At 54.3% G+C, this 15,492-nt stretch overlaps 1 protein-coding gene and 1 long non-coding RNA gene across 4 annotated transcripts; one reads left to right on the top strand and one right to left on the bottom strand.

Moving 5' to 3' along the window:
- Positions 1-466: 466 nt before the first annotated feature.
- LOC118176402 lies at positions 467-2,021 on the bottom strand. The gene is made up of 3 exons (XR_004755391.1): positions 1,905-2,021; positions 825-1,158; positions 467-599 (listed from the first exon to the last, which is right to left on the bottom strand). It is a non-coding gene; the product is annotated as an uncharacterized LOC118176402 (long non-coding RNA).
- NUFIP2 (nuclear FMR1 interacting protein 2) lies at positions 680-15,226 on the top strand. 3 transcript variants are annotated; one of them, XM_035343369.1, is made up of 5 exons: positions 680-909; positions 3,441-5,147; positions 11,533-11,565; positions 12,168-12,222; positions 12,841-15,226. In XM_035343369.1, the coding sequence occupies exons 1-4, from the start codon at positions 744-746 to the stop codon at positions 12,218-12,220; spliced, it is 1,959 nt and encodes a 652-aa protein (XP_035199260.1). In that variant the 5' UTR covers positions 680-743; the 3' UTR covers positions 12,221-12,222; positions 12,841-15,226. The 3 variants fall into 3 exon arrangements, with proteins under 3 accessions (XP_035199260.1, XP_035199259.1, XP_035199261.1); XM_035343368.1 differs by having other exon boundaries at positions 12,168-15,226; XM_035343370.1 differs by lacking the exon at positions 680-909 and adding an exon at positions 2,267-2,427 and having other exon boundaries at positions 12,168-15,226.
- Positions 15,227-15,492: the final 266 nt, after the last annotated feature.

The following is a 15,492-nucleotide window of genomic DNA, read 5'->3' as shown; positions in this document are numbered from 1 at the left end:
ACGCTGACGAGCTCCAGGCTGCCTCCCCCTTTTCCCCCTCAACCTCCTCAGCGCAGCCCGCGGGGGGGGGGGGGGGGGGGGGCATTTCCCCTCCGTTCCGCAAGCCGGGGGCCTGCAGCCGATCCCGGGCCCCTGAGGCCGATCCCCACTCGATCCCCGATCCCAGATCCCCGATCCCCGCCCAGCCGGGGCCCGGCACCGCGCCTGTGCTCGGCGGGCGGAGCCCTGGAGCAGCCGCGCTGAGGCCGAGGGGCCGGGACCGGCCGGGGAGCAGCCGGGCTGCGAGCTGGGCCTCTGGGCGCCTTCCTCCTCCTCCTCCTCCTCCCCACACGCTCCACCTCGGAAGCGCAGGCACCGAACGGCCCCGGGGAGGGGGTGGGGAGGGAAGCAGGCAGGGCAGTGCCGATCCGCTCCGCTGCGGGCCGCCCCGAGCCGCGTGCCCGCGGGGCCGGGCTCCCCCCCGGCTCTTCCCTTTCCGCCGGTCGGGGCGGAGCTGGGCGGGGGGGCGGTCGCGGCCGGCCGAGCGCAGGGCGGGCGCTGCCAGTCCTCCGCCGCCTCCCCCGCGCCAGCCGCGTCCCAGCCGCCGGAGCCTGCACGGCCTCAAAGAGGAAAAAAAAAAAGAAAAAAAAAAAGAAAAAAGGGCACAGCGAGAGGGAAAAAAAAAAAAGGGGGGGGGAAAAAAGAAAAAGGCACGGCCCGGCCCTAAGACAGCGCCAGCAGCGAGCTGAGCCACCCCCCTCCCCATGGAGGAGCAGCCCCCTCCCCACCACCACCACCACCACCATTACTACTACTACAGCCACCACCGCCCGCAGAGCCCCTACCTGCCGCCGCCCGACGGCCGAGCCCAGCCCAAGCCGCCGCTCCACAAGCACCCGCAGCACCAGGAGGCGCCGAAGCGGAGAACAGGTCCGGAGCTTGGGGGGGGTGGTGGAGGGCTGGGGGGGCCGGGACGGGGCCGGGACGGGGCCGGTGACCTTCGCGGGGTGGCGGCGGGGCCTTCCTCCTCCGCCGCCTCCTCCTCCTCCTCCCCCGGCCCGGCTGGAAGCTTCTCCGCCGCGCTGGGGCCGCTTCCTGTCCGCCATGTTGGAGCCGGCGCGGCTGAGGGAGCCGCGGGGCCGCCGGCACCGCCGGGCACGTGTGGGGCCGGCCCCGGGGCTGCGCGGGGAGGGGAAGGGAGGAAAAGGGGGGAGCGAGGCGGCGGTTTGGGAGGGGAAGGGGGAGAAGGGGGAGGCCGCCCCGTGTGGAAAAGTGATGAGCGTGCAAATCAATGAGTCACGGAAAGCGCAGGGCGGCGGCCTCCCTCCCCGGCCTCCCTCCCTCCCTCCCCGGCCTCCCTCCTCAGCCTCCTTCCCCGGCCTCCTCCAGCCGCAGCCCCGTGAGGAGCCCGAGGCCCCGCCGCGGTGTTGGGGGAATCCCCCCCCCCCCCCCCCCCCCCGTTAAAGCACGACCTTACCTCCCCCTCACACATACACCGCCCGTTCCACAAATAAATAAATAAAAATAAAACCGGCCGGGCTGCGGCGGGTCGGGAGCCAGCGCGGGGTGGGAAGAGGACTCGCGGTGCCATGTGCGTGGGGATTTTTGTTTGGGTTTGATTTTTTTGGTGGGGTTTTTATGTGTTTTTTTTTTTTTTATGCTTCCCCCCCACATGCACGCTGCTTGAAATCTTCCATCAGCGGGGAGCTCGGAGGCCGCGGGGCCGTGTGGAGGCCCCGGGCAGCTCCCTCCTGCCCAGGAGCCCCACGGATATCGGGGGGCTCCCCACACGCTGCCCCCGACACCCCTTCCGCCCAGCTCCAGGGTCTGCCCCACGCTCCTCACCTCCTTCTCACATCCTCCTCACCCCCCTAAATTTGGGCCGCTGCCCCCCCGGCTCCAGGCCGGAGCCATCTGCCCCAGACGTTGATTTGGGGGAAAACTCCGCCGAGTTGGGAAGGCTGGAAAATTGGAACTTGAAACTGCTGACACGCTGACTTACTGAAATGGATTTTGTTCTTCATTTTATTCTTTCGCTCCTCATCCGCAGTGGTCGTGTGACCGCTCGTATTGTTTTGTTTCGTTAGCTGGTGATGTCAGGAGTCCCGAGTCGCGCAAGGTCAGCTGCAACACGTTACTCCCGAGCCGGCTTCCTCTGCTCGGTGCTCGGGAATATTTAATTTTCAGCCCTTGACTCAGCTGAGAGTCCCGCCCTGCTCGTTTTCTCGGGGATGAAGTATTTATGGGTCATATTCCGAGCAGCGCGTTTGGAAGTTGCAGTGGAAGTTGCGGTGGTTAGAGATACTCGAGTGTAGCAAAACCCTTTTTGATCCCTCTCGGCAAACGGGGCTGTGGAATTTCTGTAAAGATCCCTACAAGGATTCCCGTGTTCCCGAGTCGCGCGGAACTTGAGCAGTTACATCTGCCGCGCATGTGAGGCTCCAGGATGTGAGGATAGCGATGATTTTTTAGTATAGCTTCTTAATTCAGCAGCAGCGGCGACAACAAAAACATTCTTTTCCAAGCTGGAGTCCTGCCCGCGCTCGGGCCTGGGGGACGCGTGGTGTGCTGCGCTGGCCTGAGGAAGACGAGGTGGCTCGGTCTGGGCTTTCTGTTCCACTTAAGTCATGAGCTCAAGAACCTGAGAGCCTTCAGGCCCAGAAATGAACTCCAGAAGCGAAAAGGCGAGCTGAGATAGCAGCACGGTGCCCTGCTTCGGTGGGCTGGAGCCCTCACGAGCGCTTCCCTGGGATGGGTCGCGGTGGGCAGCAGGCAGCGGTGCTCAGGGGACACGGTGCTTCCCGCTTCCCTCGCCTGCTCGGAGCACGTGTAGGGAGGTGCCAGTTGGAAATGACACGAGGAAATGCTGCCACCTTGTCTTCCCTCTGACTTCCAGCCGGGCTCGCACGTGTCCTTCGGAAAGCGGCTTGTTTTCTCTTCTAGAGGTGGCACTTGGAGGAAGGTGGGAGGGAGGGTCGGTGGTGTCACAGACCTGTGAGAGGACAGAGGCAATGGAGCTGGCTCACAGAGCAGAGGCTGAATTTCAAGGAATCCTGGAGCGAAGGCAGCAGGTCCCTGTCTCTTGAAGCATCCTGGGAATTTCCTCTGTGCGACCTGGAAATGGTAGCTGATGAAATAGCTCGCTGGGTTGCAGGGGTGTTTCAGTACAGTGTATTTTCCTTCAGGTGTCTCTTTGCTTTATTTTGTTCCCCGTGTTAAACACCGCGCTGCTGTTGGGTGAGAGCCGATAGCTGCTGGTGCTTTGTGCTGAACCCTTCCTTGGCTTCCAGCAGATAAGGATGGATTTTGATGTATCAGAGGGCAGACAAAGTTTTCCTATTTTAAAACATCTGCTCGGTGAAACTGTATATGTTTGGGGCTGATTACAGCTTTTTTGCAATCAGAAGTCTAACGTTTCCCGTTCTAATTCTTGCTTTTTGTTGTCTTTGGCTTTCTTCTAGGCTATGGAGAGCTAAATGGTAACGCAGGGGAACGAGAAGTGTCGCTGAAGGGCCTGTGCTCTGATGAAACCAACCCAGGATCCAGGGTACCCACTGGCAGCCAGCAACTCGTAGACACTAACGTGACCCCAAAGCAGACCGTTAAGGCCGGTGCTTTGGGGAAAGCCGGAATCAAAACCAAGAACTTCATTCAGAAAAATAGCATGGACAAAAAGAATGAGAAGTCCTACGAAAACAAGCTTAGAGAAAGTCAGTCCTCAGACAAGCCAGAGGGAGTGTCTGTCCCCAACGGCGTGGTAACCGGTAACTCTAGCTACATCACTAATGGCTACGTAGGCAAGGGGGCCGATAACGATGGTAGCGGCTCTGAGAGTGGATATACCACGCCTAAGAAACGGAAAGGCAGGCGCAACAGTGCCAAGGGTTGTGAGAACTTGAATCTAGTACAGGACAAAATAATGCAACAGGAGGTCAGTACGCCAACCTTGAAACAGGAACTTGAGAGTTTCAAGCCTGATTATAGCGAACAAAAGGGGAACCGAATTGAAAATACCAAGCCCGTTTGGAAATACGAGGCTGGGGCTGGTGGAGCAGGCCGAGGAAAGCCTGGGCTTGGGGATGTACAGCGAAAAAACTCTGATGCCAAACCTGGGATTAGCAGCAAGAAGTTTGATGACCGGCCCAAAGGGAAGCATGCTTCGTCGGCTACGTCTAAAGAGGACTCATGGACCTTATTTAAGCCACCCCCAGTTTTTCCAGTGGACAATAGCAGTGCTAAAATTGTTCCCAAAATAAGTTATGCAAGTAAAGTTAAAGAAAACCTCAACAAAGCAGCTCAAACCCCATCCACGTCATCGTCGTCGTCTTCGTCATCCGCCGGGGAAACTCAGGCCCAAACATCAAGTCGACTGTCCCAAGTCCCCATGTCTGCTATGAAATCTGTAACTTCTGCTAGCTTTTCAAACGGGCCGATTTTAGCAGGGACTGATGGAAATGTATATTCTCCAGGGACCCAGCCACTGCTCACAACTGCTGCTAGTACTGTAACATCAACCTCTTCTGAGTCAGTACCCCAGGACATAAGTACAGCTGCAACAGCTCTCGAACAAAAGAAATCTAGCCTTTTTATCTACCCTTCAAATATGCAAACTGTGCTTCTGGGTACAGCGCAAGTCGACTTCCCATCGCAGACAAATCAGCAGAACTTGGGAGATATCTTCCAGAACCAGTGGGGCTTGTCGTTCATAAACGAGCCCAGCGCCGGCCCCGAAACTGTTGTGGGGAAATCTGCGGATAATCAGTTAATGGAAGTGACATTTCAAGGGGAATATCCTGCCACTTTGGTTTCACAGTGTGCTGAAATCATTCCCTCAGGAACTGAACAACCTGTGTTTCCCAAGGCTTACGAGCTGGATAAACGGACTAGCCCTCCAATTCTTGGCGCTATTCTTAAGCCTGGGACTGCTGTCGAGGGTGGTGTCGTAGCTTTGGAGTCGCATCACGCCGGTGACCTGCAAAAGGCAGACACCGGTAGCCAAGGTGCTTTAGTGTTTCTTTCAAAAGACTATGAAGTAGAGAATCCTCTGGCCTCTCCCACGAACAATTTGTTAGCCTCCGCCAAAGAACAGGGGTACCAGAGAGGCCTAGAAAGGAAAGATAGCTGGGGTTCTTTTGACCTGAGTGCTGCTGTTAAATATCACACTAAAGGTAATGGCTTAACTCGCTGCCTAAGGGCGTTCTCTGTTCTCCTTTTCCCTTTTTCCTTTGAAGTGAAATGCAATATTATAACGTGATGTGTTTCTTGCAGCGGTTCCGATTGTTTTAGAAATGGGCTTTTTGCTTGCATATGTCTGTCTAATGGCAATAACGGTTTGGGGAAATTCCTTTAAAAGTTATTTAGCTTCTGCTAAGAGGTGCTCGTTCCTCTATTCCAATGGACAAGCGTAAGTGGTGTTGCTAAGGATAATGGCTAGCTGTTAGCAGGTTTTGCATTTTAATTCCTAGGGAACAAGCGGGTCTTCCTACCTTTGGCACTGGAGGGAGTTCAGTGCGGAGGTTCACCTGCCCTGTTCCAGCTTTACCAGCTTTTCTGTTACCGAGAGGACTTCGTGCTCGCACCTCTTCCACCAGAGCGTTGCAGCTTCTCCCCTGGGCAGATCCGGCCATGAAATCGTGGCTTTGAAGGAAGGAAAATGATTCCTAGGCGTCTCCGGCTTTCCATGGTGTGATTTTTTATTTTATTTTTTTTTAATTTGTATTTTTCAGCACCCCCCCACGCTTTTCTCTGTCCTTCTTAAGTATTATGGCAACAGCAAGACAAATCTCTGCGTACCATCTCTTCTGCAGGCTGCAGATTGAATTTTCCTGTTCTCTTTGTAGGCCAAATCTTTCAGATGATTTTATTGCTTTCATGGAGCCCTTTGTAGTCTGGCTCTCTTTTATTAAAACCTGAAATGACTGAAGCACGGTACGGGTACACGGAACTGGGAGCGAGCAGAGCAAAGGCTGCAGGACAGCTTGCTCTCCGCTTTACCTCTGGTCTCAGCCCCAAAAGCTCAGAGGTCTCTGCTGGGCCTGGCTTGGTGCTAATGGGAGCTGAGGTTCCCTTTCGGCACGGTGTTTTGACTCGCAACCACAGGGACCTTTTCTGTTCCCCTCCACGTTGCCTCTCCCTGAATCCCCCCGCCCCGAGGGTGAAGAAGGCGGTCGCCCGTTTTGTGGGGGCGCTTCCACGTCTGTACGTGGGTAATGTCTCAGCCCCGCTGCGGGGGGGGGGTTAGTGTTTGGATGGCTTTGGCAAACTTGTTGTGTTTTGACCCACCACAAAGTTGTGCAGTTACCTCTTTATAAACTCCTTGTCAAAAACACAGAAGCTTAGATAGCTTCCTTCAGTAACAGTAAGCCCAGTTATTTAAAAACAGCCCAGTTACTTAAAAGCAATAATTAATTCTAGTAGCATTCGATTGATTTTTGTCTTATTCCTCTGCTCGGCCTATTCCAGCTTTAGTGCAAGCTTTCTGTACTCGTTTCTTGTCTGCCCGCAGCCTAAATTTCAGTTTCTCATCAGAAATGGGGTCCCACAAGCCTAGCATGGTGTAGAAGGGAGGTCCGGGGCAAATCCTCTTCAGGTTGCAAATGTTTCTAACACTTGCTTTTGTACCAGGGAGACAAATGAAACCTTGTGCAGCCTCAGCAAGGCTCCTCGGCTCTCCCTTTCTCACCAGCTGCGTGAAAGACAGACCCCAGTGAAACAATAGCACGGACAGGAAAATAAAGACCACTCCCTTCCCATGTCCTCTTAAGGAGGTGTGAACTTCAAAGTCTGGCTGAGTTCGGTCCTTCTGAGCGCTGAGGTTAATTGCATTCAGCGGCAAGAGCAGCCACCCAGATTGCTCCTTAAAGCTCTGCTTTCTGCTCCTTCCTCTCCTGGGCAGGCGTCCCCACGTGGGCCTTGCTCTGGGCAGCCAGAGCGAGCGCCTCGGTGCTCGGATGTCCTGGGAAGACGGGGCTCCTGCCCCGCCGCTCCTCTGTGCCTGATTATTTTGCAGGCTGTGTCTGTGCCGGCTTCGGGGTGTTATTTAGGGGGCCAGGCTCACGGGTGTGCAATTAGTGCAGTGGCAGGGTGCTCCGAGCAGCCTGCGCTCCTCTTTCTCCTTCGTCTCCAGGCGCTGTTGCTGGTGCACCAAGCAGAGATCGGTGTAGGGTTTAGTGTGTCCTCTGCGGTGACGCTGGGTGTTGGGTTTTGGTGTTTGCTGGAGGCCGTTGTGGTGAGTTTAGTCGAAGTGGTATTGGAGGAACAGCGCTTGCCCTGCCCTGTGCGCGATGGGAAACCTCGGTGCCACGGTCCTGCAGTGAGACCGTGTGCGTGCCCTCCTCTGGCACACAGATCAGAAAGAATTCGGCAAACGGAGCTGCCGGGGAGCAGTTTGTGGGGCAGCTGTGGTTAATTCCCGTTCTGCATTTATCCTGGGTTATTTTCCTGGGGTCCCAGCTGGGACCAGCCAGTCCCTCTGGGAGGAAAGGAGCGGCTCCGTGCCCGGGCAGGCGTTAGGGTGTCGTGGGTAGCTGGGTCCTCGGCTTGTTTGGTTTGGGGTTAGAGAGGCCGGTGAACTCCCTCTTCAGATCAATCTGTTTGTCTTTGAGCAAAGTCTCCATTGATCTCCGGATCTGCCCTGCCTCCGGGGTTACGGCCACAGAGACACGATGGCAGGGCAAGGACGGGGACGAGCTCGGAGCACCTGCCCTGCTGCGTTCCCTGCCCTGAGCTCCACGAGCGGTAAATCCAGCTCAGGCAGCACGTGGAGAAAGGGTGAGACGGGGAGATAGCAGCGAGGGCTGGGCTTCAGCACGAGCAGCTGCAGTGCCTCCATCTACCTGCTGTAAACCCGCACCCTTGGAGCTGCTGGTGGCAGCGGCGGCGATGGGGTCGTGCGGATCCTCACCTCGGGCTGGACATCGGCTCTGGGAAAGCCTCGAGCCGACCTGCAGCAAACCAGCCTTCTGTGCACCGTTTGTCCAGCCAGTACGGCGACCCTCCTGCGTGACCACAGGAATTATGTGCCGGCAGCGTGGCTGCAGAGCGAGGTCCTGGCCGAGGAAGTTGAGCTCCTTCGTGTGCCCGCGTTGCCTTTTCCCTGCAGGTCGGGGTGCCGGGAATGTTCTGGCAGGGCTGCTGGTGCATGCTCTGTTCTTGGATGCTTTTCATGTTGCTTCCTGTACTCTCCGCGCTGTGCTTCCCTTTTATTTTTTATTTTTTTATAAGGGCAGAGAGGCTCCCCTGGTCTTCTGACCTGCTTGGGTGTACGGCACGATCCCCAGCGTGGCAGCCTTGGCTGGCAGCACGTTCCTGGCAGTGCCTGAGACACTTGTGCTGCCGTGTCTGATGTGGCAAGGCAGAGCTGGGTTAGTTATGCACTGGTGGGTGACGCTGTCTGGTTGGAGCCGGGGCCGTGAGCTTTGTGTGGGAGGCTGCGAGGACCAGGAAGGAGGGATGCTCTCACCCGGGGGCTTTATTCCCCCCTGGGTCAGAACCAAATCTTCGTCTCGGTGTGGCATTGCCGAAACCCTCCTCTCTTTGAGGCTGGGACTGGTCCTCGCAGGTGGTTTGGCCCTCTCCTTGGGAAGAGGAGCCTGGGAGTATCTCAGCTTTATTTCCACTGAAACCAACATCTTCCCCTTGCCTTAGTCCTCCTTTTAAAGGCAGCTGGATGAAACGCTTCCTTCCACAACTCTAGTCAAGGCTTTGCAGAACTTCTCTGTCTTGGGGCAGCTGTGATCTTCCAGGCTGAGGGTGCCCGTGGCTCGGAGCGGGCTCCGTACGGCAGCTCTTGTGCTGGGATGCTCGCTGGCATCCCGCTCGCGAGCTGAGGAGAGGGCGAGCGAGGTCTCACGGTAGCAAAGGCCGCGTAGGTGGAGGAGAGAGGAACCTGCAGCAGTTCTCCTCTGCTGCCTTGCCCCCCAGTTCCTGCCTGCGCTGCCGCTTTGTTCCTTCGCGGCGTCTCGGCTGCGCCACGTCTCTGCTCGCATGAAGAAGCAGAGGAGCGGCCTGGAAAATAGAGCGAGGCAGCGTGGGCCAGCAAGGAGCGGCGCTCGGCGGGATGGTGAACTGGGTCAGAAGGAACAGCAGAGCTGTGAATTCAGCGGTTCCCGTCCTTTGCATCACGAGAGCGGGGAGAAAGGCTGTGGTTTTCCCTCTCAGTGGGAAGGGGCCAGGGCTCAGTCAGTTGCCTGTGGGCTGTGGGGCAGAAGCTGATTTAATTCAGATCTCTGCCTTTTGCACTTGGCAGGAACTGCTGCCCAGCGGTATAACGGTGAGTCTGCAGCATCAAATTTTTAATTTTTGCTCCATTTCCTGGGCAATCCCTGAACGTAATCATCGTGTCCTGCGGAGAAATCAACCACGGATGCTCCTTCCGTGTTATTTTCTTTTTTAGCTGTTCAGTTTAGGGACAATTGTCAGTTTGTGTTAGGTTTGTAAGAGCAAAGAACATTGCACAGCGCAGAGACTTCTGTTTGCAGGGGCGTTCTCTCTAGCCAGGGAAATGTATATAGAAGTGCCCGTCTTAACGAGGTACCGCATAAAGACTTCTTCCCCTCCAAGGTCATGCACAGATCCTGCTGTAAAGTTTATTGGCCTGTGAGGAATCTCGGTGCAATTCACCAGAGTGCCTTGCTCCGGTCCTGACATCAAAGCCTTCCCCGCAGCCCCGTGGCTCCGGTGGCAGTGCCCACGAGTGGCTCCTTTACCCGCAGCTCCTTGGGGACACCCGGGGGCTGCTCTGTGCCTGCTGTCCCCGGGCTGGAGAGGCCAGGACGTGGTGGAGCCTCGCGGATTGTGAAAGCCCCGGAGAAGAGGTTGGACGGGGTTTTGGAGGTGACCTCGTTCGGCCCCTGGCTCGGAGCAGGGCCGGCTTTGAAGCCGGGTTGTGCAAGGGTTTGTGGATGGCTGTTATCTACCTCCAGCTCGTGCTGCTGGCCTCGTCTGACGGCAGGCGGTGTCAGGAGCGTCAGGAATATTGGATGTCATGGTTGGCTTGCTGGGGGTGCTTGGCTTGGTGGGTGGGTCTGGCTGAGCACCTGCCAGCTGCTGCATCCCCGCGTTCAGGATGCTTCACACCACCCTCTCCCCTAGTGCTCCTCCCAAAGTAGTAAAGGAAGGTTGGTTCGAGTCTGGAAAGGGTTACTTTTATTTTTTTATGGCCTTCAGCAGCTAGGAGATGATGTGTCTAACTTCATGGTGAATGGAAAACTGATTCTGCTGGAGGGGATTTTAGTGGTTGCCCTGTTTTATTTCAGGGGACTCGCCCCTCGTGTCCCCGTGAGGGGCTGTTGCTTTCCCCAGAGCGCTTCGGGTTCCTCGGTGGAAGTAAAGCGTTGCTGCTATAGTGAGGCACAAATAACAGACCTCGTAACGTTCGGTCGGGGCCTTCCTTACAAAAGGCTTAATTGTGCGGAGAGGACAGGTCATATTTATTTGCATGCAATTTCCTGCCCCGGGGAGCTCGAGGTTGGAGGGAACAAAAGCCGAAGGGACTCGAGTCCACGCTGGGCACACGTCGTCGTGCTGGGGCCAGGGGTTTTGTAGGCTCTTCCCAGCTTCTTTCCCTCGTGTGGTGTACCTGTTGCTCGCGTTGCAGCCGCACAACGCGTCGTGTTGTTCAATAACCTGTTGCCATCTCCGCTCCCACCTGTCGCGGCCGTGCTCCCCTCTGGCAGAAGGCAGGCTTTAAAGATCGCTCCTGCCGCGTGTGCTCCTCCTCGTTGCTCTTTTCCATAATGATGCCTCTCAATCTTGGGCGCAGGGCACAGTTAGCGTCTTCATAAATATTCTAGCTCATAAACGCAACCTGAGAGCGGCTAGCTGTAGTTATTTTGAATGGGTCTCCGAAGACCTGCTGTGACTTAATTTTTTAGGGGCTTAATTTAAACGGAGCAGCCTTCTGTTGCTTCTTAATGTGAACGAGGAGAACGTTTAACTTTCTTGTTATTCCGTAGGTAAACAAGGGAAGGCACGTGCTCTTCCAGTGAGGTCGGGGGCGTGGGTTGGTTTTTGTGCCGTGGTGGCAAACTGGGGAGAGAGCCACGCGCCCCTGGAGCATCGCTCCCTGGTCTCTGCCGGTGCTGCTTGGCAGCAGCCTTGGAGCAGTTTCAGCACCGAGGGCTTCAGCAGGAGCATTCATGCTGTGAGCCACGAGGAACTCGCTTTGTCCAGCACTTCTTGTATCATGCATGTAACGTGTCGGCCCGGGAAAACCATCTCTGCAGGCTCCTCGACGATGCTGCAAGGCGTAAAGCAGCGCTGGAGGCAGAGTTGCAAACCCTGGAGTTCGACTGCGATCTGTAGGACTAGGGGCTGGAGGTGACATCAAACACAGGGTTTGGTCGCCTGATACCTCCAGCCGTGGTACAGCTGTCGTGGTGCCTTTTGTCACCGGATCCCTGCAGTCCTGGGCTGTGTCGGGTGGGCTGATAGCCCCAGCGCGTCGCTTAGGGTGTCGTACCACACTCCAGAAATTAAAGCCTGTTTGGGGTTGTCTGTAAGTACCACCTAGATGCACCTCGTAACAGTGGTCTTCTCGTTTTGTCTCCACAGAAATGGAATCGATCTGGAATTTGCAGAAGCAAGGTAAGGATGTTGGGAATAACAAGCAAACCCGGTCGCTCTGTCCTGCTCTGACCTCTGGGACGGGTCTTGAGGGCCGGCCGTGCCGGTGTCTGGAGATGTCTGAGTTTTTTGGCGTTTGCTGTTTGCATCTCCTTGGGTTTATCTGCGTTGGGATCTCTGAAAGCCAGGGCAGCAAGCTGTACCGTGGCTGTGGGAGGCTCCGGGTGAAGCAGAGCACCTGAAAGAAAGAAGAACAGGGCCAGTCTAGATTTCATGAGTCTTGCGCATGTGCATGTCATAATCGTTTTATTTTTCTGGTGCTGGGCGTCACACCCAAGATTAAGCTTTAGATTCGGGTACCTGCCCCCATTTCATCTGTGACCACAGTGTGGGGAGAGCATTACAGGGGGCCCTGTGCTTCGCGTGGTGTTGCTGCACATGATGCAACGAGGGCAGCAAGCAGAGCTCTGCACGGAGCCGGTGACCTGCCTTAAATTGCGCCTCTTTTCGGGGTGGGAGGCTTTTGGTAACAGCTGAGGACCTCGCAGGTCTGGTGGGAATATCTTCAGCCACGGGTTCTGAAAGTAGCTTGCCGAAAACTTAGGATTTTGCTTTCTTTCCAGATCCCAAAAGGATAATCACCTACGACGAAGCCATGGATCACCCGGATCAATGAAGGTAGCAAGACAAGACTGCCTGTTATAACCTTTCTGCAGCACTCGTGCTGTTCGTGGGGGACAAAAGGCTTTTATGCTCCTTCTAAATCTTCAGTGCAGCAGAGGAACCATAACTAGAATCACAGGATAATATATACAAATATATAATATAGTTATTTAAAAATGGCGACTGAAAGTAATTAGACTTCTTAAGGAATCTGAAAATTTATTTCAACGAGACTACACACGTGATTATTTAATCTCCGGTACTGAATAGATTTTTTTTTTCCTTTTTTCTTTTTTTTTTTGCTTTTTTGTTTTTTGTTTAAAGAGTGAATGCAAGTGATTAACAAACAGACTCGATTTACAAGCCCAGTTCTAAAGTTCCTGCTGTCGTCTACACGGGCAGCAGCAACCCACTGGAGAGGCATTTCCACTTGACGAGGTCTCTGTTTCTCGTTCTGTGACTGTAGTGACACACTAATCACAGGGAAATCAGGATGATTCACCATCCTTCATCTCCCCTTTCCCTTCCGCCCCCCCCCCCCCCCCTTTTTTTTCCTGTTTTGTTTTCCATTGAATGCTGGAGAAACACCTTGAAGTTTGCAGAGTTTCTTTTTTTTTTTTTTTTTTTTTCCAGAGAATTATAACACATGTTTTTGCCAGGAGTAAAGCAGCCAGTCCTATTTTGGGAAAAAATGGTCTTAAAAGCATCGTTCTTCTGGGGGAAAGATGGTAATACTGCAGTTCTAGGATGCATGGTGAAGTCACGCAGTTGGCCTGGCTCCGGTTACACGTTGGACTATTGCAACTGAAGAGTTGTTTCGTTTTCAAAGACAACATGGAAAACTAAATAATTGGTTTAGGCATTTAAAATGGTTTAAAAAAATACAAAACGACAAAAAAAAAAACAACAACCACCACTGTTCCCACAGGTTAATGCCATTGTATTACTGGGAGCAAAAAAAAAAAAAAAAATCTCTTGCTTTCAACGTAGGTGCTTCATACTTGCTCTGTCTGTCTCCTAACACTACGTGTGCAGGATTTTTTTTCCCATTTTCATTGAAAAACTGAAGTGGAATTGAGTTCTGCTAACTCGCGCCCTTCTTTAATTATTTTTTCTCTTAAAAAATTGAAAAAAAAAAAAAAGGAGAAAAAAAAAAACACAAAAATTTTAAAAAGAAAAAAAAAAGGCAAAAGAAAAATGGGAACTTGAATCCTTTCCGATCTGTCCGTAGATCACCGGTGGCTGGGCTCCCCGCACCTGCCCCTTGGAAACGCTCTTTTATATTTTAACGCAGTCTGTGTATTTCCGGGCTCTGCTTCTAATTATCTCTTAATAAAAATTATATTTTATTACAAAAACGGAGGGCTTAGGAATGAAAATAATAATAATTTAAAAAGAGAAAGTGAACGCAAGGAGAGCTTTCTAGCAGTGGTAGGGAAGGCTGCTCAGCCTGCAGGCTCCAGCTGTGTAACCCGCTCTGTCCCGTTGCAGCTCGCGTGTGGCGCGTCCAAACCGCCTGGGGGGCTGCGTGGTTCTCGGGGGGGGGCTCCCGCTGGGAGGGTCGCGGGGTCCAACGCGAGAGCCAGCGGGGAATAACCCTGACAGCATCCCCGAGGGGGTTCTGGCCCCTCCGAGCTCAGCGCCAGCTCGCGTGCGCCTGGGCACCCGGCTCAGCAGAGGTGCTGGATCCTCCGATGAGGCCGGATCCTCCGGGGCATTACAGGAAGCAGAGAAGCCCAAACCTTTCGCCCGCCCCTCGTGCTTAGATTTATCCACTTTTTGTTTTGTTAACGGCGAGTATGTAGCATGCGTTTTTCATTGCTTTTGCTCCTTTAATGAGATTGTTCCTGGATGAAGCGCCTAGGTTCTTGGTGGGACAACGCAACTTAATTCTGTACCTTTTGTAAGATGGCTGGCTCTCTGCAGCGCTTAGTTCTACGGGTTTGACTATGGATTGCCTACTCCACGTTATGTGTTAGGTGCTATATAGTATCATCCCCTGGCACGATACTATATACTCGCCATGTGTTGTATCAGTCCAAGCTCAGAAAAGCCTGGTGGGCCAGTCGCTGGTAGTTCTGTTTCACCTACAGACTGTATCACCCTTGCAGGTGCGTGTAACTTGCAGATGTACAACATGTTTACAGATGTGCCCTACACCTAGTCCCCCTACCTTCCTCTTTTTACTTCTGTTGAGTCTCCCAACTGCTTGCCAAAAGTCGGCATCGCCTCCCGCTCCGCTGCGAAAGGGCCGGGGCGTTCCTGAGCTTTAAGGTGTTGAACAAACTGGACAACGGGGCTGGTGGGAGGGGTGGGGGAGAAGAAATCTTTAATATTATTATTGTTATTTTCAAAATGGAAGAAGCGTTGAAGGCTGATGGCAAAGTTTCCAGTTTGTTTTACTGGCTTTAAGGCTCTGCTGTGTATTTATTTGCCTTGTGTAGTCACTTGTCGCCTTAAGGGCTGGGTTCCGTTACAAAAAAAAAGACAAAACCAAGACCCGTTTTGCTCCCCCGGGGGGGGTCTGAGCTGTCCTGGTACCCTGCCCTGGCTAGGAGCTCTGAGGGAAGCACGGCGCACACCATGGGTGGGTTGGTTGGTCCCCGACGTCCGTCCCCACTGCTCTGTCTCGCGGCCGCGCGGCCCCGTGCCAGCCGTACCCACGCAGAGACACCTCCTCCTCCTCCTCCCCTGTGTCTCTGAACATCCCCTCTTCAAGCCCCCGTCTGTCTGTCTGTCTGCACGAGCTCCTCGGCGCGTGCTCAGCGCTACGTGGTTAGGAAATCCTCTTTCCGAGCTCTCGCGGTTGCAGCCCGCCGCCGAAGGCAGTGCAGGTTTGGTTAGGTGGCGCCTGGAGCCAGGCAGGACCGTGGAAGAAGCTTTCTCTGTGCTTTGTGTAACTCGCCCTGTCCGTCTGCAGTCCTCCCCAAGTCCTCACACAATTCCTTACCGAGCACTTATTAAAAATATCTTAAGATTTAATCCGTTTTCTGATTATTTTTGTGTAAGCTTATAAAAACAAAAGTGGAATTGAGCTGTGACTAATTTTAGCGCGTTGAATTAATGCTAAGGTGTTCCTGATCGCTCTCACGGTGTGTTTGTTGGACTCAGAGGACTCGTACTGTAGCATAAACCAAAAACAGCCCGCAGGGGGTGCGCGGCCCCCTCCCCGGGGCTGGGCGCGGGGGCGTCCGCGGCGCGAGGAGGAGCGTGCGGTTACGGTGCCGTTGCTTTCGTTCCGCTGAGCTGAGGAAGTTGGGAACAAAACCCCTTGGATGTGCGTAG

This window comes from Oxyura jamaicensis, chromosome 19 (assembly GCF_011077185.1).
Source record: "Oxyura jamaicensis isolate SHBP4307 breed ruddy duck chromosome 19, BPBGC_Ojam_1.0, whole genome shotgun sequence".
NCBI lineage: Eukaryota > Metazoa > Chordata > Aves > Anseriformes > Anatidae > Oxyura > Oxyura jamaicensis.
Note: the sequence above shows the minus strand (reverse complement) of the source record. Positions and strands in the feature narration are given on the sequence as shown.

Coding starts and splice junctions, on each gene's coding strand:
- NUFIP2 (XM_035343369.1), top strand. CDS start 744: ATGGAGGAGCAGCCCCCTCCCCACCACCACCACCACCACCATTACTAC. Junction 910..3,440: donor GGCGCCGAAGCGGAGAACAG/GTCCGGAGCTTG, acceptor GCTTTCTTCTAG/GCTATGGAGAGCTAAATGGT. Junction 11,566..12,167: donor CTGGAATTTGCAGAAGCAAG/GTAAGGATGTTG, acceptor CTTTCTTTCCAG/ATCCCAAAAGGATAATCACC.